General features: G+C 38.5%; 2 protein-coding genes across 2 annotated transcripts; one reads left to right on the forward strand and one right to left on the reverse strand.

Moving 5' to 3' along the window:
- Positions 1 to 4,251: 4,251 nt before the first annotated feature.
- On the forward strand, positions 4,252 to 9,403 carry osgin2 (oxidative stress induced growth inhibitor family member 2; the record flags this gene model as incomplete). Its single annotated transcript, XM_081388357.1, is given in 7 exon segments — positions 4,252 to 4,361; positions 4,363 to 4,382; positions 6,565 to 6,657; positions 6,857 to 6,993; positions 7,100 to 7,291; positions 7,527 to 7,618; positions 7,998 to 9,403. Coding segments are annotated over 7 exon segments (1,932 nt in total). The 3' UTR covers positions 9,286 to 9,403.
- A 1,074-nt stretch (positions 9,404 to 10,477) lies between these two features.
- nbn (nibrin) lies at positions 10,478 to 27,099 on the reverse strand. Its single transcript, XM_081389007.1, has 16 exons — positions 26,925 to 27,099; positions 25,887 to 26,008; positions 24,209 to 24,336; positions 23,621 to 23,780; positions 23,091 to 23,194; positions 22,851 to 22,968; positions 19,041 to 19,231; positions 18,580 to 18,677; positions 18,190 to 18,328; positions 16,604 to 16,951; positions 14,724 to 15,348; positions 14,567 to 14,629; positions 14,241 to 14,405; positions 14,017 to 14,130; positions 12,330 to 12,379; positions 10,478 to 10,728 (listed from the first exon to the last, which is right to left on the reverse strand). The coding sequence occupies exons 1-16, from the start codon at positions 27,046 to 27,048 to the stop codon at positions 10,698 to 10,700; spliced, it is 2,580 nt and encodes an 859-aa protein (XP_081245133.1). The 5' UTR covers positions 27,049 to 27,099; the 3' UTR covers positions 10,478 to 10,697.
- Between the last annotated feature and the right edge of the window lie 502 nt (positions 27,100 to 27,601).

The raw sequence follows: 27,601 nt of genomic DNA on the forward strand, positions 1-27,601 counted from the left end.
AGTAAATTATCTTGAGTAATGTTTTAGCTACATACAGCTTGCTGTGGTCGGAGAAAAATGACTTTTGTTGCTTTTCCAAAAGGTTTTGTTTTACGCGGCATATTGTTTATGGTTTAACAGTTTTCAAGTCTTAAAAGATTTCACTGTTGATTCCATAGGTTCCAATGGAACGATTAATTGGATTCCTTGACGGCCAGTGGTGGCGCCTTCTGTCAGTGTGTCTGCTGATGCTCGCCACCGCCTCATCGGTCTCCATACCCAATCTCGAGATGCTGAATACCGAGAGGGCAGGAGGCGGCAAGACTCCCGGTCACCTGGGCGAGATAAACCGTGAATGCTGGGACACATCGTCTCTGGCGGTAATACAAGCGCGTAAATTACCCGTTACCGATACGATTTCTGGTCTCTGGGACTTCATGACATACTTGAGCGAGTCTAATCAACCCAAACATCAAGGCATGTTCATGGAGCTGGCGCAGGTCTTTTGGGAGCGGTATGTGGACTGTGTGCTCGCTCGCGCGCACGGACTGGGCAGAAGGGCCAGTGCGTCCAGGCAAGAGATCATCAAAGTGCTAACTTATTATTCGGAAGGGATGAAAATCTAGTCACTTTACTTTGTTTAAATTTGAATGTCTGTCAAAATGTATAGATTCAATGTATTTTATTTCTTTGTGACTCATATCAAACTTAAGCTAAATTAGCTTGGTAAATGTCGCTAATTCTGGTGCAACGGTGTCAGAATGACATAATAGCCTACATGCGAACCCATTATATTAAAACAAAAAATCTTTTTAAAAACGTGTTGTCTACTCAGTCTACCTGTCATGTATGTCCACCACCTTAGACGTGTAGCCTAATTTATAAGTTCAATTCACAAATAAATTCACAAACATGTAAGAAAAAAAAGCATAACTGAAAAGGCAACTACCTGTTACATTTTACATAATAGTGCAAAAGAACTAGGATTCATTTATTTTGATATGGGAGCTGTACAATAATAGGCCTATTGATTTTTTAGGATGATACACAACCCATTTGCTTGGATGTCTACAGTCAATTTTACATACCTGCTAAGGCAACAGCAAAATGTCCCTTGAGTTCAGTTAGTCATAACACTATCTGGCAGATCCCATGCAGTGCCACAACAGTCTCAGACAATAAACATAATTTGTGTTTATTGTCTGAGACTGTTGTGGCACTGCATGGGATCAGCCTGATGACTACACAATCAATCATAAATCAACATCTAGGTACCAGTTGCTCAATTACAGTCAACAATACTTTTTTAAAGTGAAAGTGTAAGTGTAGACCATGTAAAAGCTGATTGCATGCTTGAAGTTGATTGAAAAGTGTGAGAAGGTCATGTTCTTTCCTGCTATCATGCAGTACAGGTTTCAGGCAGTGTTTTTATAGTTGACTAAAACTAAAACCATAAAAAATAAACATTTTCTCTAGGCTATACTTAATTAACGAGTTAATGTTAACTGAAATAAAATATTATATAGCCTATTTATTAATATTACTAAACCATTACTAAAACAATATAGGCTATCATGGCTTGCCATTAACACCAGCCAACTCGCCAAATTTGGTTGGTTGAATTTTATATATTATATACAGTTTATATACAAAAAGGCATCAGAAATAATAAACTAAGTGCAATGTATATTGTAAAAAATATAGATTCTTCTATATCAATACTGAAATATCTGAAACGCTTCCAATACTCATTTTCCGCAGAATAGATAGGCTACCAGCTGCGCTTTCTCGCTCTCTCTCATCTCTCTACAGCGCGTTGACACACAAACCCGCCTCCCCTCACTCACTCGTTTCATTAATATTGAATTTTGTTGGTGTTGCAGGGCTTGAAACAAAACTTTGTTGTATTATTTTCATGCTATCACTGTGAAGCTGCTTTGATACAATCTGTATTAAATAAAAGTGACGTGACTTGAATTTCGCTATAGGATTGCGCATAATTTTACTCATTCCACAGATTTTGTGCTCAGACCCAAAGTGCTCGCCTTAGTACTAAGTCCGATAAAATCGCCCCTTAGTACTTAATTGAGTTCTCTTTCGCTGCTTATTGCACTTAAACAGTCAAATACACACAAAATAATGTCAAAATCCAGGTCTTGGCGAGTATTCACATGAACATGTTTTAAGTGAAGGTAAAAGTAAAGGTTTTAAAGTGACAGCAGCCTAATATAGAGCTGGTAAGTCCCGCCCCTTCCGCTAATCCCCCTGGACCTCTAGGTTGAAAAATCGTCAATGCAAGTGAATGGGAGAAAATAATTATTTTCTGGTCCCGTTTGGAATTTGCCATGAATGTGAACATATGTTGTCTGTGAATTTTTTATATAACTTTTCGTGTAAAGAATGCTACAATTTAGCGGGTAGAAGTTTGATACGGTTAGACTTTGTGTGAGAGCACTTTGTGGACTACAACTCTTCGCTGCTTTCGACACGTTTGAAACGTCAACACCACTAGCACACGGACTCTAGCTCACGGATCCCGCTAAACATGGCTGTGTCTTTGGTGCACTTCACCGCCTTCTTTCAGGGAGAGGACAAAATCGTTGAGGTTGGCGAAAACCACGGGTAAGTCAACTTTATGGGGTGACGTCACATAGGCGAAGAATCATACCATATACTGTCAAACTCGTAACATGAAAAGTTATGTAAAAAATTCACAGACAACATATGTTCACATTCATGGCACAATTCAAACGGGACCAGAAAATAATTATTTTCTCCCATTCACTTGCACTGACGATTTTTCAACCTAGAGGTCCAGTTGAGATTTTACGGATGGGCGGGACTTACCAGCTCTATAGTTGCTGCCAAATTATGAGATAATTAAAAAAATATATATATGGCAGTTTTCCCCATGGTATCGATGTCAAAATCGTGGCCAGTGAAAATGTTGAGTGGCTGGTAACTTTGGAAAACCACTAGCCACAGTGGCTGGTGAGCAAAAAAGTTAATGTCAAGCCCTGCTGTGTATATATATATATATATATATATATATATATATATATATATATATATATATATATATATATATATATATATATATATATATAATTCAAAATATTAATACAAAAACAAAATAGTTGGCTATATCAATGGCTATGTCCTGTCAGTTAAACGTACAGAAATAAACTAATAAATGAAAATAACTAATCGATGACTAAAATATTTTTTCCGGTTCCCTTTATAAAAAAGACAACAAAATAATGCATGAAATTTTTACAGTCCATGGATTATGACACTCGTAGCAGAATATAGCCTACTTAAGTGAGAATATAGGCCTACTTTAGTGAGTCTGTTTTTCACCATATTGTTTTAACTAAGGCTTTAACTTGACTCATGATATTACATCCAGTCTAATATGAGTAATGAGGAGGAACACCGTTTTGGTTGGTGTTCGCGAAAGGGTTGAGCCTTACTGATTTGGCCTGTGAGGTAAGGTTACATAACATAGGCTAATGTAAATTAGTTTAGGAAACACTTAGGCCAACATGAACTTACGGCATCAGTGTCATCAGTGACGCGTTCTGCTGTGGCACCTCTTACAAGATAGTTTTATCGAAGCAGTAACGCACTTCCTAGCCGACCTAAATTAATAAGCAGCTTTGTTACGTATGAGACTCATTTATGACTGAAGCAACGTTTGACCCAAACTAGAAAGCGCTCTAACGATGGCACTAAAACCACGCAATGTTGACGTAGGCCTACAGAATTCTTTCATTTTATTAAAATAGCCTAAATTTCGTTTTAGAATTAAAAACCCACCAATAATCACACATTTACTGAGATAAAACGCAAAAGGGATATTGAATTAAAGAAAAAAAAAACATATTGGCATTTTTGCTAAACTGACTTTTTTTTCTTTTTCTTTTTTTACATGGGCTGCAAACATGACGCGCACATCGAGTAATGATCGATTGAGATTCCTCCCGTTTAACGGGAAAAAGTACTGTTATTTCACTGATGCCATGTGCGCGAGGCAGACTCCGCGTATCTGGGCTCGCTCTACATGCCTGCCGGTGCGGCACGAGGAGCAGATAATACTGGATGGTGACTGACGCCTGGCAGCTTTTCCGTGCTGCAACTCTGGAGTAACGCACTTCAGCGACGTGCTATGTCTTTTTTAAATATTGTTCACTATCATCATACGTCTTAGTTATCAGGCGCTTTCCCAGAAAACAGTCAGCAGCATCTGCATCTTTAGGTAATCATTCGTCCATGTCATCCGGTGACTTGGCTTGGAACCTCCCACTAGGGATACGGACTATTTATACCGCGTGCAGCATCCCGAGCCTTCTAGAGATACGCGAATCCAAAAAACAAAGATTCTGAAGACTGTTCGCTTGGAGGTAAGAAAATCACAATAGAAACGTCTTTATTACTATTCTGAACAGTAGTCTGCGACTGAAATGTGACCTTAATTATGCAGAATAATATCAAACATCATAATTCGCTTCTGATGTTTTGACACGCATTTTAGTCGTAGACCCGCTGCTTAAAGTTACAGTCAGTGTAATTTTATCTCTAGCTGAAATTAAGTTTCTTCAACGAAAGATTAAAACAGCTCCCATTCCTGTGCCGTTACGTGCTCTAAGGAAGGTGTTTGGTACTCAGAATTATAACGTTCCTGTTAAAAAAAAATTATATGCTACATAGCCTCTGTTTTTGTCTTCATGACCAATGTTGTGGCTATATATATGTTTTTTTATTTTACAGGAACGTTATTTATAATGTACTTATTTAGAGAAAGTAACATGTAAACATTGTCACTCCATTAGTTAATATCTGAAATGATTGTTGTCCGAACTATTCAAACTGTTCAAAATGAAATAGTTTTATTGCCTAATTTGCCCGTCTTTTCAGTGTGCATCTACTATTTTAGGGGCGTAAACTTATACACAACAGCATACACACGTGCTTTCACAGACACGTGCACGCATGTATACAATACTCACACACAATCCAGATTCCAGTCTAAGCTTTAAACTCACTGATAGCCTGTCTAGATGGCACACACAGACATGACACTAGCTGCACAACTTTCTTCACACTTTTAATGTACTTTCAGTTATAAGATGCTTATTAAGAATAGTGTGTCCTGCCATGTCGGATGTTTTGGTTTCCCATCATATGATACCAGATACCAGGTCTTAAGAATTTAAACAACTTGAATATGGAGATGTCTAATGTCAATGACAAAAGAACTGTTTGTTCACAAAACAGCAGCATACAATTCTATTGACTTTACTTATTATCAACAGTTTAATGCAGCTGGCACATTCAAAATTGGTATTGGCTTGGCACTGGCTTTGTTAAATATATAAGGGATTTATAACTGAAAAAAATAAATACAAAATACTCCAAAAGATCAGAACATGAGCACAGCTATAGTAAACATTTGGTTTTCTGCATGAGCGGTCAATTATGGTGTTTTTTTTCCCTGGACAGCACTCATTATTCAGAAATATTTGACATCTGAATTCTTTGATTGACCTGTCAGAATCAAGTATTCTAGAGAGAGCAGCGCAATACATGTTATGAGGATTGAATCTTTTTTGAAAACAGAGACAAAGGAGTGTGAAAAAAACAAGGGGCTGGTCAGCCCATGTGAGTACCCCTTGTGAATGTGGTCAGGAGACTGTTAAATGGGGCAGTGGGGTGGAAATGCCAGTTCCAAACCCTGCCAATGCTTCCCTCCGCCCTTTACACACCCTGTCCCGCCATTCTCACACCCGATTATGCCTGGAATCCCACGCACTCTCTCTGAAAAGAGTAAACAACCAGGGTCAAAGAAAAAGGTTGTGACGGGTGGCTGCGATGTGCCGACTGTCAGCATGCCAAGCCCACTTTTTTGAAAAACATAAACGTGGGCAGCATGGATTACAGGCCAAATTGAGGTGTAATCAGGTGTAAACACTGCCTCACTCTGTGAAACTGATTATGATTTGCTTTTGTCAGGAAGCAGTGGCAGTGCTAATGCTAGCATTAGCTCAGCAGGGTAGAGTGTTTGAGCAAGGCCATCTTTGCATACATAGTTGGTGATATTTTTTGTTATTAGAACCTTTTGCATATAAGATATGACAAGAGGGGAGACATTGCTGTAAATTTGGTTCTATGGTTAAAACACTTTCATACATTTTCATACATCTCATGTGGAAAAGAAATAGCTTGTAAATCCAAGTAAATATGCAACACATCAAACTAGACTTGTGTACACTCTAAAATTGCATCAGCAATCACTCTAAAGCTTAAAACAAAAACAACAATAGACAGGATAAAAGATTTAGAATAGAATTTACAGGCTATCACAAGTTGGTTACCATGTATTTGTTGTGCATTAGGCTAATCAATTTCAGATATTCAGTGCGAGTAATAATATGCAAACATCACAACACCATAAGGTAATATTTTAAAGTTGAATGGTTTCTATACAAAGGCTGTTTTAGCAAATATCCACATATATGGCATTACTGTAACATTCTAAGATTCATTTGATGTTGATTGACAGATGTGTGTTTCTTTGTTTATCAGTGCCAGCTCTAATTCTGGCTACCACTATGCCTCTGCTGGAAGAAAGTTCCGTGCCGAGGGACTGTACTCGAACTGTGCCAGTAGTCATCATTGGTGAGTCATCAAGGAGCAAACATTATCTGATTCATCAATAATGAAAGACGGGTGTTTACAGCATCAACCAATAGTGATGGCTCTTAGTTAGTCTGGATGTAAAGAAATATTTCACAATAATATTATATATTTAAAGAATAAAAGATGCACAAAAATATAACATTCCATTGTTACCTTCTCTCCCGTCTCCCCTTCACAGGTAATGGCCCTTCCGGCATATGCTTGTCATACCTTCTGAATGGGTATACTCCTTATTTAGATCCCATGGCTGTGCACCCAAGCCCCATCCTCTTTCGTAAACTACAGGAAGCCAAGCATCTTCCCATCACTGAACAGGTAAAAAAATTAGTGATGAAACAGGTTGTGTAGTTTAACAATGTAAGCAATCAAAAATGTTAGTCAACTGTGCAATAAACCTATTGCCCGGTATGTCTTTTTGTAGGATTTGGAGTATCTTTGTGAAGGTTTAGAGGGGCGTTCCGGAAACCCTGTGGCAGTGCTCTTAGACACACTCCTCCATCCAAATGCAGATTTGGGCTTTGAGTTCCCCTCTGTACTGCAGTGGAGGCTGGAAAAGAAACATCACATTCCTCATCTGGTCTTGGGCAAAGCTACACCTGGCGGTGCATGGCACGTGAGTGATCCTTTTGTAATAGTAGGGTTTATGCTTTTCACTTACAACTGCCTGAGCTGAAAAAAATTATTAATTGAAAAAATAACCTTCCCTAACTATTAGGTTAGCTTTGAGAATTTTCAGAGTTTTGTCATGCTAGTTACCCAGTACGTCTTACATAATGTGAAGAAAACCTGGACAGATATATTTGTCTAAATGTCCTTCATTGACAAACTTTGTCATTCTGGTCTCCTAGGCAATGGAAGGTTCGATGCTGACCATTAGTCTTGGTATATGGATGGAGTTACCAGGAGTCAACTACAGAGATTTGACTCCGGGCAAACGGAAGTATGCACTATGGAGGAGAACTGCATACATGATTAAGGCAGCTTCCATTAGTACAGGGATATCACGTCCCACTCCTGGAGAACCACCTTACTGCAAAGTTTAGTTACAACCCTAATTAAACACACCTGAACCAGCTTGTCGAGGTCTTCATTATTACTAGAAATTTCCAGGCAGGTATGTTGAAACAGGTTGAAGCTAAGCTCTGCAGGAAGGTGGGCCTCCAGGAGCAGGATTGGACATCTCTGCAGAAGTATTTCTCAAGGATATCAAGAAGATATTACGGGTCTTATCAAACAGAAATATGGTCTAATTTCTTTAATGTTTTAGTAGGTTCTGAGATTGATGGGTTCCTTTGTATATCTGTGTGATTTTCTCACAGGGTGGTGTCCAATGATCGAGCCACTCCAGATGAGATCTCCTCCTACTACAAAAATTATGTCAAGCTCATGGGTCTCCAGAAGAACTTTGTGGACAATACCTATGTCACCTCTGTTCAAAAACTTCACCGCAGTCAGGAAAACAGTATTGGGAATGAAAAGGACACTGTGAATGGTCAATTGAATGGTGTGAAAAATGGGTTTGATTATTGCAATAAGAACAGCACAGAGAACGGTCAGAATGGAGTGGTAAATGGGTTTAGTAATGAGTTACAAACTGGAATGGAGAATAGCATTAGAAGGGGGGAGATTGGGGAGGAAGATGAAGATAAAAGAGGCAAAGAAGGAATGAAAGAGACTACTGGGGTGTCCCAAGGGCTTTCACAGGGACTCTGGGAGGTCAGGGGCTACCAACAGTTTCAAGGTGACACTCATGTCCCTTTTAGCTTATTTGCCGAGAATGTTGTCTTAGCAACAGGGGCATCTGACTCTCCAGCTCGATTGGGAGTAGAGGGGGAGGATCTCCCTTATGTGTTTCACAGTGTGCGTGACCTTGGGGTGGCTGTCAGCTGTCATGGCAAACTGGGCTCTTCCTCTGACCCTGTGCTGGTAGTGGGGGCGGGGCTAAGCGCAGCCGACGCAGTGCTGTGTGCCCTGAACCATAGGGTCTCTGTGTTGCATGCATTCCGAAAGCGCACTGATGACCCAGGTCTCATCTTTAAACAGTTGCCAAAGACGCTTTACCCTGAATATCACAGGGTCTACCACATGATGTGTTCCCAAATTTACCCAGCATCCCCTGTTGCCAATTCAACAGATCCTAGTCCATCTTTGTTTCCTGACTACACCAGCTTCCCTGAGCACTGTGTGCTCTCCTTCCAGCCCGACATGCACTGTGTGATGAAGGGATCCAATGGTGTCCTTAGAGTCTTCAAAGTCTCAATGGTGCTAGTTCTGATCGGGACCTATCCCAACTTGTTTTTCTTGAAGGACCAAGGGCAGTACCTTGGCTTGGATCCCAGTAGGCCAATCTCCTGCAGACAGAATCCTGTCGACATAAACCCTTACACCTTTGAGTGCAATGCTGAGCCTGGGCTCTTTGCCATGGGACCCCTTGTTGGTGACAACTTTGTACGCTTCTTGAAGGGTGGCGCCCTTGGCATTGCTAGCTGTTTGCTCAAGAGACTGAAACAGAGGATGAAGAAAAACAGGAAATTGATCACCGATGAAGGAGGGTGTGGAGGACGGGGAAGAGAAGGAAGTGAAGGCGGAGGAAGAGGATTTGTCTAAGGCTCCAAGAGAAGGTGTTTCATGACAGTTAGTCATCTTGGGATACATCTCATCTTTGTATGTATGCAGTGAATACTAATGAAACTTCAACTTTCCTTCCACTTCTAAAATAAAGTACATTTATAAAAATGAGCAGAAGCTAGGAGAAACTACTCTCTTCCCAATGGAGTCTCATGTGGACTCTTACAAAAGCGTTTTTTTTTGGTCAGAAATACAGTAATGTGCCAATATGTCAGTGTCATTTAAAGTCTAGATGGAGTACGCTTTACCTCTTGTTGCTGTCAGTTGCCTTGTTATTTGTAATTAGTAATCTGTAATTGTTAATCTGCTCTTACATTACATCACAGATCATTATCTCTCATTTAATGATCAAAGTGCCTAAAGGGCTGTTCACACTGACAGCGATTTGTAGCGGCAAAGCAACTGAACATCATTCATAGTTGGCGTCACAAGCTACAGACTGTTGCTGTTGAGAAGTGACAAGGTTGAGCAGAGCAAAGAGAAGCAGCCTGAGTTGGATATAGAGGCAGAGTAGGAATTCCTACTAGACACCAAAGGCTCAGAGACTCAGCGATCTTCAGTGATTTATTTGCTGTCAGTGTGAATGCAGCATATGAGACAAGGAGGAGTCTACAGCAACAGAGCCACAAGTTGATCTGGACAAGTTTGGTATTCAGAAGGATTACTGCTAAAAAAAAAAAACTAGGAGGCCATATTGTAAGACCCTGGACTATGTGTATATTTTCTATCAGACAAGATCCAAACCAACTTTACTCTTTTAACAAGTGCCAAACCTACAGTACATTGTAATTTATAGTAACCATGGTCTGTCTCAGTCCCTAAGGTATTTTATAAGTAAAATAGTTAAATAAGGATTTTCTGATCAGAGAATTCAGATTAATCCAACGTGAGATGTTTTAGAGATTTGCAACAGGTTTTGACCCCTCAATAAGGTATTTCACAGTACTGAATACTGGTGAAATGTTTTATTTCATACTTATCTATAGTGCCAAATAAATGTTATATTGCTTTGAAATTATAACTTCTAAAGCATTACGTTTTCACCTCAGCCATTCATACTGTAAATTTAGATTGCTGAGGGTATCCTTGTGTGCAGTGACAGTTTAGACTGCAGATTTCACCAAAAGACATGAAAGTACACTTGAAGGAATCAAAAGCATAAGACAAATCTGAGCTGTAAGAAATAAAGTAATTTAATTCATTGCAGAATGATTGAAGCTTCTTCACAAGGAGGGTAAATACAACTGCTCAATTTTGTAAAACTTCAACATTTATTACATATAAGTTTTGTACACAGTATTTTTATTATAGACAAATAAATCTCTAACAAAAATGGAAATGTGTTTTGCTTGGCAATCTTATCACAGATATTTACCACATTATGAACATTATTATCTTTTCTTTGCAGGTTTAGGGTTGTACCTGAGAGAAAAAGAGAAAAACAAAACAGATTCAACACAAAAGCAAGTAACTTATACAGTCCAACCATCATTCCCACAAAGGCTTTTAACATTCCTGCCCAACGGTGACAATTAGTAACTGATGTCTAAATGATTGAATAACTGAGCAAATTGATATAAACTGGTATGCAGTAAAAATCAGACATTATTTAAAAGTCATCAAACCAGACATCCCCTTCCATAAAACATGTCTGGGACACTTCATTAGCCTGGGGGAGGGAGCTGGAGCAGATGTTTGAAAAACAGAGGTGCTGTTTTCTTTTCATTCTTTTTATTTTCTGTGTGATGTTCCCACCCCATGCATGACTGGCTGAGTAGATTCAGAGATCAAACAATTGTGTTGGACACAACCACACAGCCGTGACTGTGTGTATATTTGAGGGCGCGAGTGTGGGTTTTTCTGCTTTGTCAGGAGAAATGGCACCACTTGAAAGTCCCCCATTAGCCATGTTCAGTCTCCAGGCAACAATTCTGTGCCTGACAAGGCCTAACCCTTCTTTCTCCAAGAAGATGCGACCCTAAAGGCTCGACCAAAGAAGCATCCTTTGAAAGGCTTGCGCATGGAGCGGAACTCAGAAAATTATGTATACCCGGGCCTTAAGACACAAGATGGTGGCGACGTTTCAGTTGTATGAGGACAAAGTCTACGCCAATATCTGAAAGTAAAGTTATGCCAATTATTTGCATTCCATATATATATATGATATGAGTGAATCTACTAAAGAAATAATCTCAAGACACTGACCACTAACTGAAATCATCACTGTATTTTCTGTCCTAATCACTTAATCAGCAAGAGCTTGTTAGAAATATCAATGGGTCATCACAGCCCAGCTGGCCTCAACAGTGAACAATGACTTAAAAGCAGTTGGGAAATCATTGACGTCATACTTTCCAAGCGTGCTCTGCGAAAATGAAGGATCTGCTAAAAGGAGAAAACACCCCCTTCAAGAACTCTTGCGTGATGCTGTGACACTGGTGGATCAGACCTGGTAGCTTATCAGCAGCCAGAACACACAGTTGATGAGTTCATGAATTCAGTTCATAAAAAGGGTGCATGACTTTACGAAAGAAACTTGCTGCGGTTGAGTGAAGTTTTTCAAAGGTATGTCAAAGCTGTAGAAGTCTACCGCCAAATATCCGAGAGCCTATCTGACAGAGGATTCAAAGCGGGGCACAATACTGGGAATCGGATCCAATACCTCTGTTCTGCCGGCCTGCCTCAGTGCGTAACACTATCCCGTCGCTTAAACCAGTCTCAGCCAGTCCACCCCAGGCTAAGCCCATAGTGTGCCAACACAAAGGTTATTGTCTCATTGTGAGCCTTGATATCTGTGGTCAGAGGTCAGTGTCTTGTTGAATGTAGTGTTAGTTTAGGCAGGTGGCGATTGTCTGCATGATGGTGAGAAATGTACTGGGATCAGACAATCTCAGTCAGGGTTCAAAAGAGCACTAAAATTGCTCACGTCCCACTTGACGTCACTCACTTGATTCTGTCTGTTTGCCCCTCCCCATATCCATTTTTTATGCCCTACTGTCTGCACAAGCACATAGACCGCATACCTGAACAAATCATCTCCCAAAATCTCCTCCCGTTCATTCTGTTTTTCCTCCTAAAAGAGAGAGAATATATGTCAGAGTTTGGCAACCACTAGTAAGGTGAATGTATTTAAATTAGAAGAAGTCCCTAATCCAAGAAACTACATTTTGAGGTAGTCCTTCCTCTAATTCACACAGCCTGTGTTATTTAGAAGCTAGAAATGCTCCTGTAAACTGCTTTCTGTATACTGTCATTCACTGTATAAATTAACAAATGCATACTAATTAAAACATGACAAAATACACATCAATTGAAAGCTAAAAAAACTTGCGCTTCAGCTTATGACCATTTATATCTACTAGCGACTGTGATTTTGTGTCGTTTGTGCTCCAAAGTAAAGATGTAATTTAACAGGTTAAGTCTGTTTCACATCCATTGCACTGTGCGATTGTGTGAATGGATGACAGCTCAGTTTGTTGTGCTATTGTTGCTTTTAGTTTTCAGAAAAAAAAGTTACTGCTATCAGTGTTGATGTTTAAAGGAGAACTCCGGTCAATTTTAACATTAATTTGGAGTGCAGTCAGTACAGAGAACAACGCCAAAAATCGCTGTTGCCTACACCGTGTTATCCTCTTTTTAAAATTTGCACCCTGTTGACTTAAATGGGGCAAATTTTAAACCTGCTTTTAGCCTCTTAACCAGCGTAGCCTAACAGGTAGCCTCAGGTAGATGAATTAACATCACTTTTATTCATATCTTTCACATCTACTGCAGTCAGATTCACCGTGTTTACTCTGAAGGAATCACTCACATTAGCTGGGCACTTGTAATGACACATCAAGGATGTTAAGAGGCTAAAATCAGGTTTAAAACTTGCCCCATTTAAGTCAACAGGGTGCAAATTTTAAAAAGAGGATAACACGGTGTAGGCAACACCGATTTTTGTCGTTGTTCTCTGTACTGACAGCACTCCAAATTTACAAAAAAATTAGCTCAATTTTAAAATTGACCGGAGTTCTCCTTTAACTCGGTATCCAGGGTCCTTAACATTCCACACACAAATCACAGTGATAGTTATGCGCAAACTACAACATTAGGGGAAAAGAACACATAAATACAGTGGGGTTCAGTAAGGAAATATGGTATTCAGAAGTTAATCTTATTGATTTAATCTTATTCATGTTTAATCTTGTTACAATTTAATAATTTTTTTTTTTTCTATTTTAAAATGCAGCTTATTCCTGTGATGGCAAAGCTGAATGTTCAGCAGTCATTAGTGTCACATGATCCTTATCCTTAATATTTTTAAAGCAGGTCATATTTTTGTGGAAACTGTGATACATTTTTTAATGCTTTGATGAATAGACAGTTCAAAAGAACATCATTTATTTAATGTAAAAGTCTGTCACTTTTGATCAACTGCATCAAATGCATTAATTTCTTAATAAATGTTTTTTTTACAAAATTAAAATGTAATTTCATGACGAAAGGCTTTCGCACCCTGGCAGTCATCTGTATAAAATAGCATTTTATATAGTATGATATAAGCATAAAGCTTTGCACAAGAGGCACTTTGGGGAAAAAATGATGCCTACTACTGTTTCAATGCAAGCAAAAATAAGCAATAACATAAATATAATACAGTCTAAGTATAACACCCATTTCCCATGGTTTGTTGCCACTCATTTCCTTGTTCCTGTGGTCTCTCACCTCTGTTGCCTGTCTAAGCCATTCCTCCAGTTCAGAGTTCTTGCTGCGATTGTGAGCCACCAGATCCGAGCCTCCGATAATGTTGGGCAGCCCATTAAATCCAGGGACATTTGCCTAAACATGCACACATAGAAGCCATTTAAATTATCATGTACACAGATAAACAAACACTGTGATACTTTGCCATAATATTACAGAAGCGTGCACGAGACACTCGCTCAGACCTTGCGGAACCTTTTGACATTTTTGTCATTGGGGTCACGGGTCTGTAGTGGGCAAGGTCTTGATCTGGAAGAGGAGGTGCTCACAGTCAGGGACTTAAACTGAACCTGTAGGAGACTCCTGGGCAGCGCAGCATCATTCTCAGATCCAGTTTTGGAGGTTGAGGCCTTCAGATCAACAGAGATTTTATTACACCAACATATTACAAGACACTCTGAGGGAAAACAGGGTGAACATTGTGATGACCTTTGTGAAACCCTGAAAAGATATTATTAGGTAGCATAGGTCAAACCGACGCACAACTAATGTCTGTATTTAAACCTCTCACCTGCATTTCCTGATTTCTTACAGTCTCACTGTGCTGAGAAATGCCATTTTGAGTCCTTAAATTCTGAAAGAAAGAAAAAAAAAACATGGGACTAGCTGTTCTGTAGATAAAAACAGAAAATATATTTATAGGAAACAAATGATGGCTGTCTCCGTACCACAACAAAAGACACTTCCTCCTTTTTGACCTCTTCAAGTTCTGGTCTTTTCCCCTTGTTTGCTGACCTATGTGCTGCCAGATCTGGCGTTTGATTGGGTGACCTCTTTGACTGCCTCTCAGAGCCCTGATTTGTTGCACCTGAGCCAGTTCTGTCCAACTGCAAGTTCTGAATGTTGTTCCTAGTGCCATTTCTGCTTTTGGACTCAGTGCCCTCTTGCTGATTGGGCAATTGTGGGTTATTGATTGTGCTGCTCGGTCCTGACTCAAGACGTTGTTTTTTATTAGCTGCAGCACACAGAGGCAGATCCATGTCGTCGGACATTATGGATTCAAGCTCTTCAAGTGACATTTCTAAATCCGCAGCTGCTTCAGGTTCCTCCGGGCCTGATGGGACGTCTAGCTCTGGTTCCTTCCTCTTTTTGCTGCCAGAGCTTTGACTGGACCCACAAGCCTGACCCAGACTGGCACTGAACTCAGATCTTGACACTGAGCTGTGTTGGTTTTGGGCAGATTGTGAGTTTTTGGCAGAGGAATTTTGCTTGATCTCGTCTTTTTTATCTTCACTGTCTTTTCTGAAGATTTTGATCTCTGACTGGACAGAATTGGCACTGTCTTCACGGGGCCTGCAACCATAAACAAAACATATTCATAAAATAGTTCAAACATCATGCAACCTTTCAAAATGAAAACAGTGTCAATGACCCTGCACACCTGGTTTTAATGTCTATCCTGGGTGATATGATTATGAGTGGTCAGTTGAGACACATTAGCTGGTTGGCCATGTGACTTCTTTTAATCACATTTATTAGACTACATGCAGCATTTTCTGTCTCATTACTTTACATATTGATAAAGCACAAACGTAAAAGTAAAAGAAAAAAAGAAAAATGAAAACATAAACCGAATAAATGAATTCAATTTCACTACGAACATCACTTATTCTAGGCAAGCAACTGTATTAACTTCATTTGTGTGTCCTTCACGTGTGTGCTTTTCAACATTGATACTAATAAGAAATATTTCTTGAGCATCATCAAATCGGCATATTAGAATGATTTCTGAAGGATCATGTGACTGAAGACTGAAGTAATGGCAGCTGAAAATCCAGCTTTGAATAAATTCAATTTTAAAATATCTTAAAATAGAAAACAGTTATTTTAAAATGTCTATGGCTACGTTCACACTGCAGGCATAAGTGGCACAAATCCAATTTTTTTTACTCGCATGTGACTCGGATCAGATTTTTTTCAAATCACAGTTTGAACAGCATAAACCACTTGGAATCCTTTCGATTCTGATTTGGGCCACTTCAATATGTGGATCAGATACAGGTCAGATGTTTTTCCATGTGACCTCAGTCTGAACAGTCATATCAGAATTCATGCGACATTTATGTTACTCTTGATCGACATTCGTCACAATTCTGAGCTGATCACTCCAAAGATTTTACATACCGGTAGGTCTTTGAAAATGGAAGACGGCAGCGAAGTAAGTCAGTGGAGGGACGGTGAGCTGTTATACTCACAAGTAATATGGTGACAGCTCTATACAAGCAAAACTACACAAAAAAACTACTCTCTTTCTCCTCATCCTCGTCCAAATTCGCTGGCTTCCGCGGCACATAACCTTATAAATGAATGTGTAAATGCTGACTTCAGTAACCTAACCTCCATGTTTACTTTGGTATGACCGCGTGCTGAGTGACGCCTTTGTTAATGTCCTTTTGGGTATGCGGGTCAGTCTGATATTAGCCATATTTAAAAGATAATGTGAACAGCCAAACAAATAAAATTGGATCTGAGCAAAAAAATCTGAATTGAGCATTGAGGCTTTCAGTGTGAATGTAGCTATAGTGATGTGGTGTGGCATCAGACTTGCCTTTTCTTGCTGGCAGGCTGAAAGAAGTTTGTGAGGGCTGTCTGTTTCTGGGGGGACTGTTTTAGTGTGGTGCTGCCATTGGGAGGTGCTGTCAACTTCCCAGAACTTTCAAATTCAACTTGCCCCCTGCCCGAAGGAGCAGAACCTTTCTTCATCCTCTGCTCAGGCTCAACCACGCTGCAGCTCTCAGATGACCTCACCGTCTCACTGATGATCCGGGAAGTGGAAGTGGAAGGTTCCGGGCCGAGGGATGAGGATTTATTGGTTGCTGATAGTGTGGAGCCCTTCTTTGTGGGACGTGTCTTCTCAGGAGTCTCACCAACTGCACTCATTCCACTTGTAACCATCCTGAAAATATGAACATTGACTTACTTTACAAGACAGATTTATATTAACACTTTTTTAACATTATTTATTAACATTATTTGCAAGTGCTGTACAATAGTGGTTTTTGAACTCTGGCCTGCAGACTGTGAATTGATTGGTTTATTTTTATATATATATATATATATATATATATATATATATATATATATATATATATATATAAAAAAATCCAATAATTATAATTTTAAAAAAGGACCAACACTGGATAGATGAGTAATCAGCTCATAACAATGAATTAACAATGATTGTTTTCTTCACTTTAATTTGTGTTTTGTTGTCTCACTTCCAAAAGTTAAGTCATTTGCTTAAAGCAGAAGTCTAGTTCATTTCAAAGCACAAAAAGGATTGAACACCATTTAAAATGTTAGGTTATTGTTCTGAGGTTCAGGGGCCAGTTGCACCAGCAAAGTAAGTTACAGCTTAGTCTAGTTTTGACTTAAATGGACACTAAGTTACAACTTACAAACTACTAAATATTTTCACGTTGGCCAATTGAAATGTAACTCAATGAATAAACAAAATATTTACAGAAGCCTTCAACCAGGAGTAACAACTGGAATAAAACTGCAGACTCATTTGCATCAATAAGCTCTTGTTTTACCCGAAAGACTTGAATCCTTTAGACATAAAGCATATGATAATGCTGACATTTACACACGTTTCTTTGTATCAGTATTTATTAATTGATCCTTATTCATTATAAACAGTTTCATGTTATTTATATACAAAAATATCTATTATGTTATTCATGATTAAATAGTATCATATTTTAATGAAAACTTATTTTACCGTTAGTTACGTGAGGCAAGACAAGAGAAGAAAGAATGAAGGATAAAGTGAAATTCATAGCCTTTAAACACAACTTCTGCTCACGTATTTGAAGGCTGCTGTTTGATCATTAAGGATAAACGTCATATTATGCAACTATGCATTACTTTACGGAGAGCTTATGACCAACTACTTACATTCTGCCTTAAGAAAATATGGTGCAACGAAATAAAGTACAGAGTTAGTTACAAATTAGCTAGTAGTTACTAAGCCTCTAGTGTGGACTTTACGTTCCAATTTAAGAAAGAACTTACGAATGGCTGGTGCAACCCTACCCAGATCTGGAGATGTTAGGTGGTCCAATTTGTTTTATATTTCTATTCTTGAAGAAGACACAGGTACTCTGTATGATTCAGGGCACAGACTTCTACCTGCTCTGGTCCTGAGAGAGCTCAGTGTTGACCACATAGGCTGTGATATTCTGGGAAGGTGCCGCGAGAGCCGTCTCATCCACAGCAGTGTTCTGAGAAAGTGTTGCAGCAGCAATGACTGACTTCACTTTCACAGATTCTGTGAAGAAATGTTGAGAAATTGTTATTGATATGTCAGTTTGTGCATGAAGCCAATCCTTTTGGCGAACAGGAAGTCCACTTCTCAAATTCACTGCCATGAAAGGTCCATTATGCACACAATAAAAAGTACAAACAATCATCATCATATTCAACAGTATTCAATCATGCTGAAACATACTGAAAAAACACTACTAAGAAAGAGTAATGTTCTAAAACTAAAAATGTGTATGTAAGTGTATGTAAACCCACCAGATTGAATAGAAGAACAGGGATTGCAGTATGTTTGATTATTGACATGAATGGCAGCCAATCCGATCTCAGATTCTGTGATAAAGCGCAAGCCGTTTCTGTGTGAAGACAAAACATTAGAAAGAAACAAATTTCAACAAATAATTTAGAGCTATCTGAGTAGAACTACAAAAATCAGTAAAGCAATAATATATATGCAAAATTACATATTTTTTATTATATAATTAATTTAAATGATGGAGCAGGAATGTGTGTTCTGGCACAAACAAACACACAACAAATACATGCACAGTATACAAAATGGAATCAAACAACAGCAAACTATATTTTTTTCTTTTTTCAAACAGTAGGTGGAACAGGTTTATCATATAACTCAATATACAGAATAATTGCTATAGACATTGTCTGAACTAATAACAGACAGCATAGACTGCGCATCAGCAAAAAATACACAGACACACCTGTTCAGAATCTGGGCCACAGAATCCACCCACTTCTTGGAGTTTGGAGGGATCACAGCCTGGGAGTTTCCCGATATCATGTCAACCACACAAGTGCTGCTCGACTCCAAGAGTGAAACGGGCAGAGAGCCCTCGTCCAAAAGCCGAAACACTCCACCTCCACAACTCACTGCCAGACTCAAACGCTTCATCTGAAAAGATACACAAAACATCAGTGACGGATTTTCTAAATTGTTTTAACCTAATTACAGCTATGTCCTGCAAGAGAGAAAATTCAACTGATGCCTGCTAGATATTAAAAAAGAACAGGATGGGCCTTTTATTTTGTCCCACAACAACAAGAAATTGAACATTTGTATGCTTTAAACATTTATACATTAAAACATTTTTTGTACTAACAACTTGTTGTACTAAAATTAGTCAAATAAAAACTGAAAAAAATAAATAAATAAATTGAAACTATACAGGAAATGGAATATAAATTAAAATAAAATGACAACCAGCACACAACTAAAACTAAAATGAAAATAATACTATATTTATAAATAATATTATAACGATAGATAATAGAACTTTTGGAAAAACTAACTTTCTGGGTCTCCAGAGGTTAAAAACTTCCCACTCAAAAAAGTGACCATGTGACCCCACTGCACTGCTGTACTTTCGATCAGCAGGTATTCACTCACAAACGAACCTGCTGGCTACAGAGAATATACCAGCTGTTCGACATCACATGGTCTGCTCTTACTCTGAGCTAATCAGCACTCTTTTAGACCTCCTGATTAATACAGAACAGCAGGGAGGAACTCCTATGTGACATGATCCAACTTTTTTCACTGTATATAACAGCCTAATGAATTAAGATTTGTCAGAGGGAAAAGATCAGAGATAAAGAAGACGTGAAATTGGTAAGAAAGGTCAGAGTGCTTGTAACTGGCAATATTTTCCAGCATTACAGTATAATAGAGAAATTAAGTAGAAATGAAGGAGTCTTTTTGTAAGTTAACAAAAACGAAGATGTCTTATTTTGGTAGTGGAAATACTTAAAGACACACAGCTGCTGCAGTTTGTGGGTGGTCTGTGGAAGAAAAAAAAACTTCTGCACAGACTTGGGTATAAAGGTAACATCTTTTTCTTATGTAGTAACTGGCCACGTGAACTGATAAGAAACATGAAAGTGAGACAATATCACAATCCTTTGGCCTCATATTTAGTGAAATAGGCCAGCAGCCAAACCAGCATACAGTGGGGGAAATAATTATTTGATCGATCCCCTGCTGATGTTGTAAGTTCGCCCACATACAAAGAAATGAAGGGTCTATAGATTAGGGACAGATTAGTCCTGCCACTTTAAAGGGGTGGTTGATTATGATTTCACTTTTCTAACTTTAATTAGTGTGTAATGTTGCTGTTTGAGCATAAACAACAGCTGCAAAGTTACGACGCTCAAAGTTCAAAGCAAAGGGAGATATTTTCTTTTAAAGAAATTGCTTTTTTTAAGGACTACAACAAACGGCTGGTAGGGACTACACAACATTCCTCCCGGGTTAGAGACATCACTAACCCTAAAATTTACATAAACCCCACCCCCGGAACACAATTTATAGATTATCAAGACAGAATATGCTAATCAGATAACTACACATAAGCTACATAAATTCATCTACTAACCATTCAGAAATGTTGTCTACATGTTGTCACTTATTCTTCAGTCTCTCCATCTTTCGGACTCCGGTTTGAACATAAAAGGCTAAAAGTTTTTGAAATTTTCAGTGCATGTGTGTGTATGGTAATCAAAGCTGCTTAGAACGAGCTGTTGAAGCTCCGCCCTATGTGCTGGGAGCAGCAACTCATTTGCATTTAAAGGGACAGACACAAAAACGGTGCGTTTTTGCTCACCCTCAAAAAGTGACAACTTTAACATGCTATATAAAAATATCTGAGGGGTATTTTGAGCTAAAACTTCACATACACACATATATCTTGTGAAAAGGGCATTATACCAACCCTTTTAAGAAAGTACTCCTAATGTCCTATGTCAGTGGACACCCGTCCACAGAATGTATTTTCCATTCCAACCTCTCCACCACCATGGGCAATACCAAAGAGCTGTCAAACGTCAGGGACCAGATTGTAGACCTGCACAAGGCTGGAATGGGCTACAAGACCATCACCAAGAAGAGAGCTTGGAGAGAAGACGACTTGATTATTCGGAAATGGAAGAAATACAAAATGAAAAATCAATCGCCCTCGGTCTGTAGCTCCATGCAAGATCTCGTCTCATGGAGTAAGGATGATCATGAGAAAGGTGAGGGATCAGCCCAGAACTACACAGGAGGAGCTTGTTACTGATCTCAGGCATTTGGGACCACAGTCACCAAGCAAACCATTGGTAACACACTACGCCGCAGTGGATTAAAATCCTGCAGCACCCGCAAAGTCCCCCTGCTCAAGAAGGCACATGTACAGGCCCGTCTGAAGTTTGCCAAAAAACATCTAATGATTCAGAGAAGGCTTAGAAGGAAGTTCTGTGGTCAGATAAGACCAAAATCTAACTCCTTGGCATCAACTCGCCGTGTTTGGAGGGAGAGAAATGTTGACTATGACCCCAAGAACACCATCCCTACAGTCAAGCACGGAGGTGGAAACATTATGCTCTGGGGCTGTTTCTCTGCTAAGGGTACAGGACGACTTCACTGTATTGAGAGGCTGATGGACGGGGCCATGTACTGTCAAATCTTGGAAGAGAACCTCCTTCCTTCAGCCAGAACACTGAAGATGGGTCGTGGATGGCTCCAGGATGACAATGACCCAAAACATACCTCCAAGGCAACAAAGGAGTGGCTCAAGAAGAAGCACATTAAGGTAATGGAGTGGCCTAGCCAGTCTCCAGACCTTAATCCTACTGAAAATCTGTGGAGGGAGACGAAAATTTGAGTTGCCAAGCGACAGCCAAGAAACCTTAAGGATTTAGAGAGTATCTGTAAAGACGAGTGAACCAAAATCCCTCCTGAGATGTGTGCAAACCTGGTGACCAACTACAAGAAACATCTTACCTCTGCTTGCCAACAAAGGTTTCTCCACAAGTACTAAAGCATGTTTTGCTTGGGGATCAAATACTTATTTCACTCACTGAAATGCACATCAATTTATAACCTTTATATAATGTGTTTTTTGGGGGGATTTTTTGGTTGATATTCTATCTCTATCCATTAAAATAACCCTACCATAAAAATTATAGACCCTTCATTTCTTTGTAAGTGGGCGAACTTGCATATCAGCAGGGGATCAAATAATTATTTCCCCCACTGTATATATCCTGCTTTTAATGTATATAAAATATATAAAACTTTTAATGCATTCTGACCGTTCATTAACACAACAACAACAGCATTTTGGTGGCCTGAGATAGCAAACTTTGAAGTAGGTTTCAAAGCGATACTGTAATCATCTCCGTGTAAACTTAAAAAAAAATCTGAAAATGTTTCTCTTTCATTTTTATGTTAAAGTCTCTTATTCGCATTTAATCTCCAGTCATCAATGTCACATGATCCCTCAGAAACCATTCTAATAAGCTTATTTTGTGATCAGGATTTTTCAGGATTCTTTAAATAGAAGGTTCAAAAGAACAGCATTTATTTGAAATGGAAATCTCATTTCTTTGCATCCTTGCTAAATAAAAGTTTTAATTTCTCTCCCTCCAAACAACCCTTTGAATACTAGTGTATAACAGTCATAATAATATAATGTTAATAGTTACAGTATTGGTATCATTTATAATATTAGTAGTAGTTAAACAATCCCTCTTGCCTGTTTAGAGTTAAAAAACAGAAAAGTTTTCCCCTTGAAGAGGCTCTTTCTCTCAGGTCGTGCACTCAGATCCACGTCCTCTTTAGCCAGGCTGGGCTCATCAATCGGAGGCCTAAATCTGATCCACACAAAACACAGCAACATCTGATCTATAATGTCTATTCAAAATATTGCGTCACAGCTATTTAAATGAAAAAGAACAAGCAACTGTAAGCGAGAGAGAAAATAAACATTCTGTACCTCTCAGCTTTAGGCAGTGGCAGTTTCTGCTGCACAGCCTTGCTAAACGCACTGAAGAATTCAGGCTTTACTATAGACCGACAGCACAGCAACGCACAGATCGTCTGCCAAAAGAGACATTAATTCAGTGAATGTTTAAGTTTACCAGGGAACTGAATAAACCCTCAAGGATTGAAAGTTATAGTAAATGCTTAAAGTGATAGTTCACCCCAAAATGAAAATTCTGTAATCATTTACTCACCATCAGGTTGTTACACATCTGTATAAATTTCTTTGTTTTGCTGAACACAAGGGAGGATATTTTGAAGAAAGTTTGTAATGGGGGCACCATTGACTTCCATAGTAGGAAAAAAAGTCATTGGTGCCCCAGAACTGTTCAGTTTCCCACATTCTTCAAAATATCTACTTTTGTGTTCAACAGACCAAAGAAATTTATACAGGTTTGGAACAACCTGAGGCTGAGTGAATGATGACAGAATTTTTACATTTTTCTGTGAACTATCCCTTTAAGAGGTCAATGGCCTTCTTACCTTAATGGTGACCTTTACAGTGGGCATGACGAGATGCGTGCATTCAAGTGTCCAGGAGTTGACAAGTCGCCCTCCGATAGAATGCACATCTTGAGAGAGGGAGGCTTTCCCTTCGTTATCGAGACACGAGGAACACACCACAATACACTCTTTCTCCAAACTGTGTGGGGAAACAGGGTGCTTATAATTGGCCTCATATTTTCCCCACAATAACTCTGGTCAAGATTACTTATTTTATGTATTAGAAAATTCGAATACATTGGCGAGCCACCCAAACGACTGCTCGGCCAAATAGAGACATCTCACAATTCTTTTTGAAGCTCGAAAGCTTCAATAGTCATTCATTATAGTAACAAGCGAGAAAAAGTGACCAGTCAATTGGTTCTCCATTTGTAGTGCATTCAGAGATTCTCCAATTGTAGTGCATTCAGAGATTCTCCAATTGTAGTGCACAGACGGAACACAATAGGCTTTTGGGACACCATATGGGTCAATTCTTTTTTTTTTGGCTCAACAATTCCTTTACCACTATCAGCCACTACTAAAGCATCCTTAAATACACAAAGGAATGCATAGTCACATACAAACCTGAACTTGCTCTGGAAGACACCAAATGTGATTTTGTCTCCTGTCTGCAGGGTCTTTGTGGAGCCAGTCTCAAGCTTCTCACCATTGATGAAAGTGCCATATTTAGAGCTGTCCTTCAGAGTGACTGCCTGCCAACAGTATAAGAACAAGAAAGTAACCTGTCAGACTCAAGATTTACCTCAAACTACTGTCAAATAATCCATCTAAAATACAGCTGTAAGGGAAACAGGGCCCTCTAGGGCATGACACCTGCAAGCACGCATTTACAGAATGCAATGCCATCTCAAGTTAAACTTGATACACTTAACTATCAAATCCGGAGCTGGCTTATGAAGGTATTTTTGGAGCAAAACAACTGAACACCTATGACGATTGGAATTTGAAGTTGTAGAGAATAGCCACACATATTTATCAATACATTTAAAGTCACAGAGAAAAATCTTTTAGGAGTTTTGTTGGATTTTTTTCTTCTCCAACAAACACAACACTTTCTTAAATTGTTGTGCAGGTGCACAAATCCTATCCTTCGAATCACAATCACATACGCTCTCATTTTTGCTACAGTTGCTGCAGTGAATATGGTGCAAAACACACACTCGTATCAAAACATGTGAAGTCATAGAAAAATTTAGCACATCCACAAATTAATATGTGAATTCATGCAATGAGAGTTGCACACCCATAGAATATTTTGTCTCAAATACATTGCTTTTCTTGGCAATTTTTCTAGCACAATCAAAAGTACATGTAAATGTTGGTTGGAAAATATTATTTTTGTTAGTTTTAAAAAAAGGTATTCAACTGATTATTAAGAGGACAGCACTAAAGTTTGCTTATATTTTCAACACAGTTTGGTATTGTAATTCAATACCGCGGTACTATCATATACCTTAAAAGATGACAAGTGATCTATCAAAGTATATTAATTAAAATGGACGTGAAATTTCATATTTTTTTCATTTTTGACTATTTTAAAATACCTATATCAAATTACTGTACTTTTTAAAATATAGATTTTATTTCTAAATGCATTTAGCAATAAAAATCTACATTCTTAGTTGTATTCACTGTCAATACATTTAATTTTCTTCCCCTAAAACTTTCCAACAAGCTACTAGTAATATACAAATATACTGTATTGCATCCTGAACTTAAATAAGGACTCCACAACAAGAATGACTAACTGGATTCATAATAAGAATGACTAAGGGAAATAATGATGCACATGATTACTGTTCTGCAGAGTAATTAGTAAAATAACACACACACACACACACACACACACACACACACACACACGAAAAAAAAACATTAAAGAAGTACATTAAAATTTGATTACTTTGTGAAAACTTTCCACAATGTTGCCTTTGAGGCAATCTCATTAAGCAACCTAAGATATGTATGGACAGACTAAGAAAGCAAAGGAAAAACAAAGCAAAGATGACTTTTGCATGTTTGAAGAAAAGTGCAAATAATGTTTTTGAAAATATAAGTCAAAGGCAGTGCTATTCATATTCTCCAATCTGAGCACACCTCTCACTGTGGTTTGGTCCATACTGTATAAGAATGACAGTAGGAGGGTGTACAGAAGCATTCATAGTATTAGTAGGCTTAAACATCTCTTCATTGAAGAAGCTCTTTGTTTTTTTAGTCAACATTATACAGCAGGGTTACTGACCTGCTCAGTGACAGTGAGGTTGGCATGTACACGGCTGATGGACTGATCATTGGACAGCAGAATCTCACAATTCTTACGGCCGACCACATATACCTGACCCGGGAGCAGAACAACACATTCCCCTTCAGAAACAGAAAGGAAAGAAGTGAATTAAGGCATCCCAAGCTATCCAGACAATAATTACTGGAAACATGGGGAATTTCTCGTTATATGACAAAATCTTTGTCTGTAAACAATAATAAGAAAATTGTATCACATTTGTAACCACTATTTACTTTTGAAGGGTCTAAAAGTGTTGTTGAACTAGTCCATTTGTGAAAGTGCAGACTGTCTTGATTTCATGTCAACATTTTTCATGGCAGTCAGAAAGATGATGTCTGGTACACATAGGCTATCTGGTACATAAAATATTTCAGGGGTCTGTTATTGATGTAACGTTATTATTAAGATTGCTCTGTCTAATATATATCATAACCATAAAAGATATAGGTGGTGACATTTGTGACAACTGTGAAACCCAGAGCCACGCTTTGAATAAGTAACTGATTGATTCACACTAAAAAAAAATCAATTATTCCTACTTCTTATTGAGAAAATGATCAATTTCAACATTCTAGTCTACAAATCAGAAATCGTGAACAGGAATAAACCAAATACTCCCACTTACTTTACAAACAAACTTTTTGCAGTTTGTTTTAATGGGACATCCAATGAGTAAAATACCCTTAACGTTACCTTGTAGAATTAGATTAGTTAATTTGATGTTACTAGCATAATGAAAGTCTTGACATTAATAACATAGCCTTTTACACAATAATTATGCACTCTGCCTCTCTATGCTTTAGTTATCCGTGACAGTATACAAGTCTTTAGAGGTCGTCCCATAAACAGGAAGACTTGTAATGTAAACGGCAACATATTACATAACCATTTTTATAGCTTGAAAGGTCAAGTAGTTGGTCTGGATTTTAAGTGCTACCGTAGTAACGTTACACTAAAACACCGAAAAACCGAGTCATTTTGCATATAAAACGTTACCTCCAGCTTCGGTTGTTTGCAGTTTCCACATTTCAATACTTGTCGCTTTATAGACAAACAATAATTCTATAAAAATATACTGTGGCTGTAAAACTGAACCAGAGAATGAACTGGCGCGCCACATTTACATCTTCATATGCGACGTTATCACTTTCAGTTTCAAAATAAAAGTCCTACAGCGCAAGTGATGGAAGGTTCGGTTCATTTCTAAGAATCGGTTCTTTCAAACAGTTAGTTTCAAAGAACAGCGATTCTTCACGTCATGACGTAATTACACCATACGTGAACTTATCGTTCAGCCCATGGTTTCCTAAACAGGAGTTCGGGAGTATAATAATTAACAAAAATCGAATGTAACATTAAAATAAATTAATGGGGCTGCACGATTCATTGAAATAAAACTAAAAATCGCGATTATTAAAGCAAATGATTGTGACCATTAACCTCAGAGAACTGTAAACATGCATACATTAAGTTAATGAAATATTAACTTGAAAAATGTGGGCATACTTTCAGCATGTTTTACGTATAAAATGCTTTTTTACATTCTATGATAAAATGCTAACAAAAAAGTTTCGAAACCCCTGGTTCAGCCAAGATTTGTGAAACAGTTCAACCGATTATTTAAAAAGATATGATTCAGGTCGACACCACCTCTCACCAGAGACTTTTACCTT

Source organism: Scardinius erythrophthalmus (genome assembly GCF_964197995.2).
Source record: "Scardinius erythrophthalmus genome assembly, chromosome: 16".
Lineage (NCBI taxonomy): Eukaryota > Metazoa > Chordata > Actinopteri > Cypriniformes > Leuciscidae > Scardinius > Scardinius erythrophthalmus.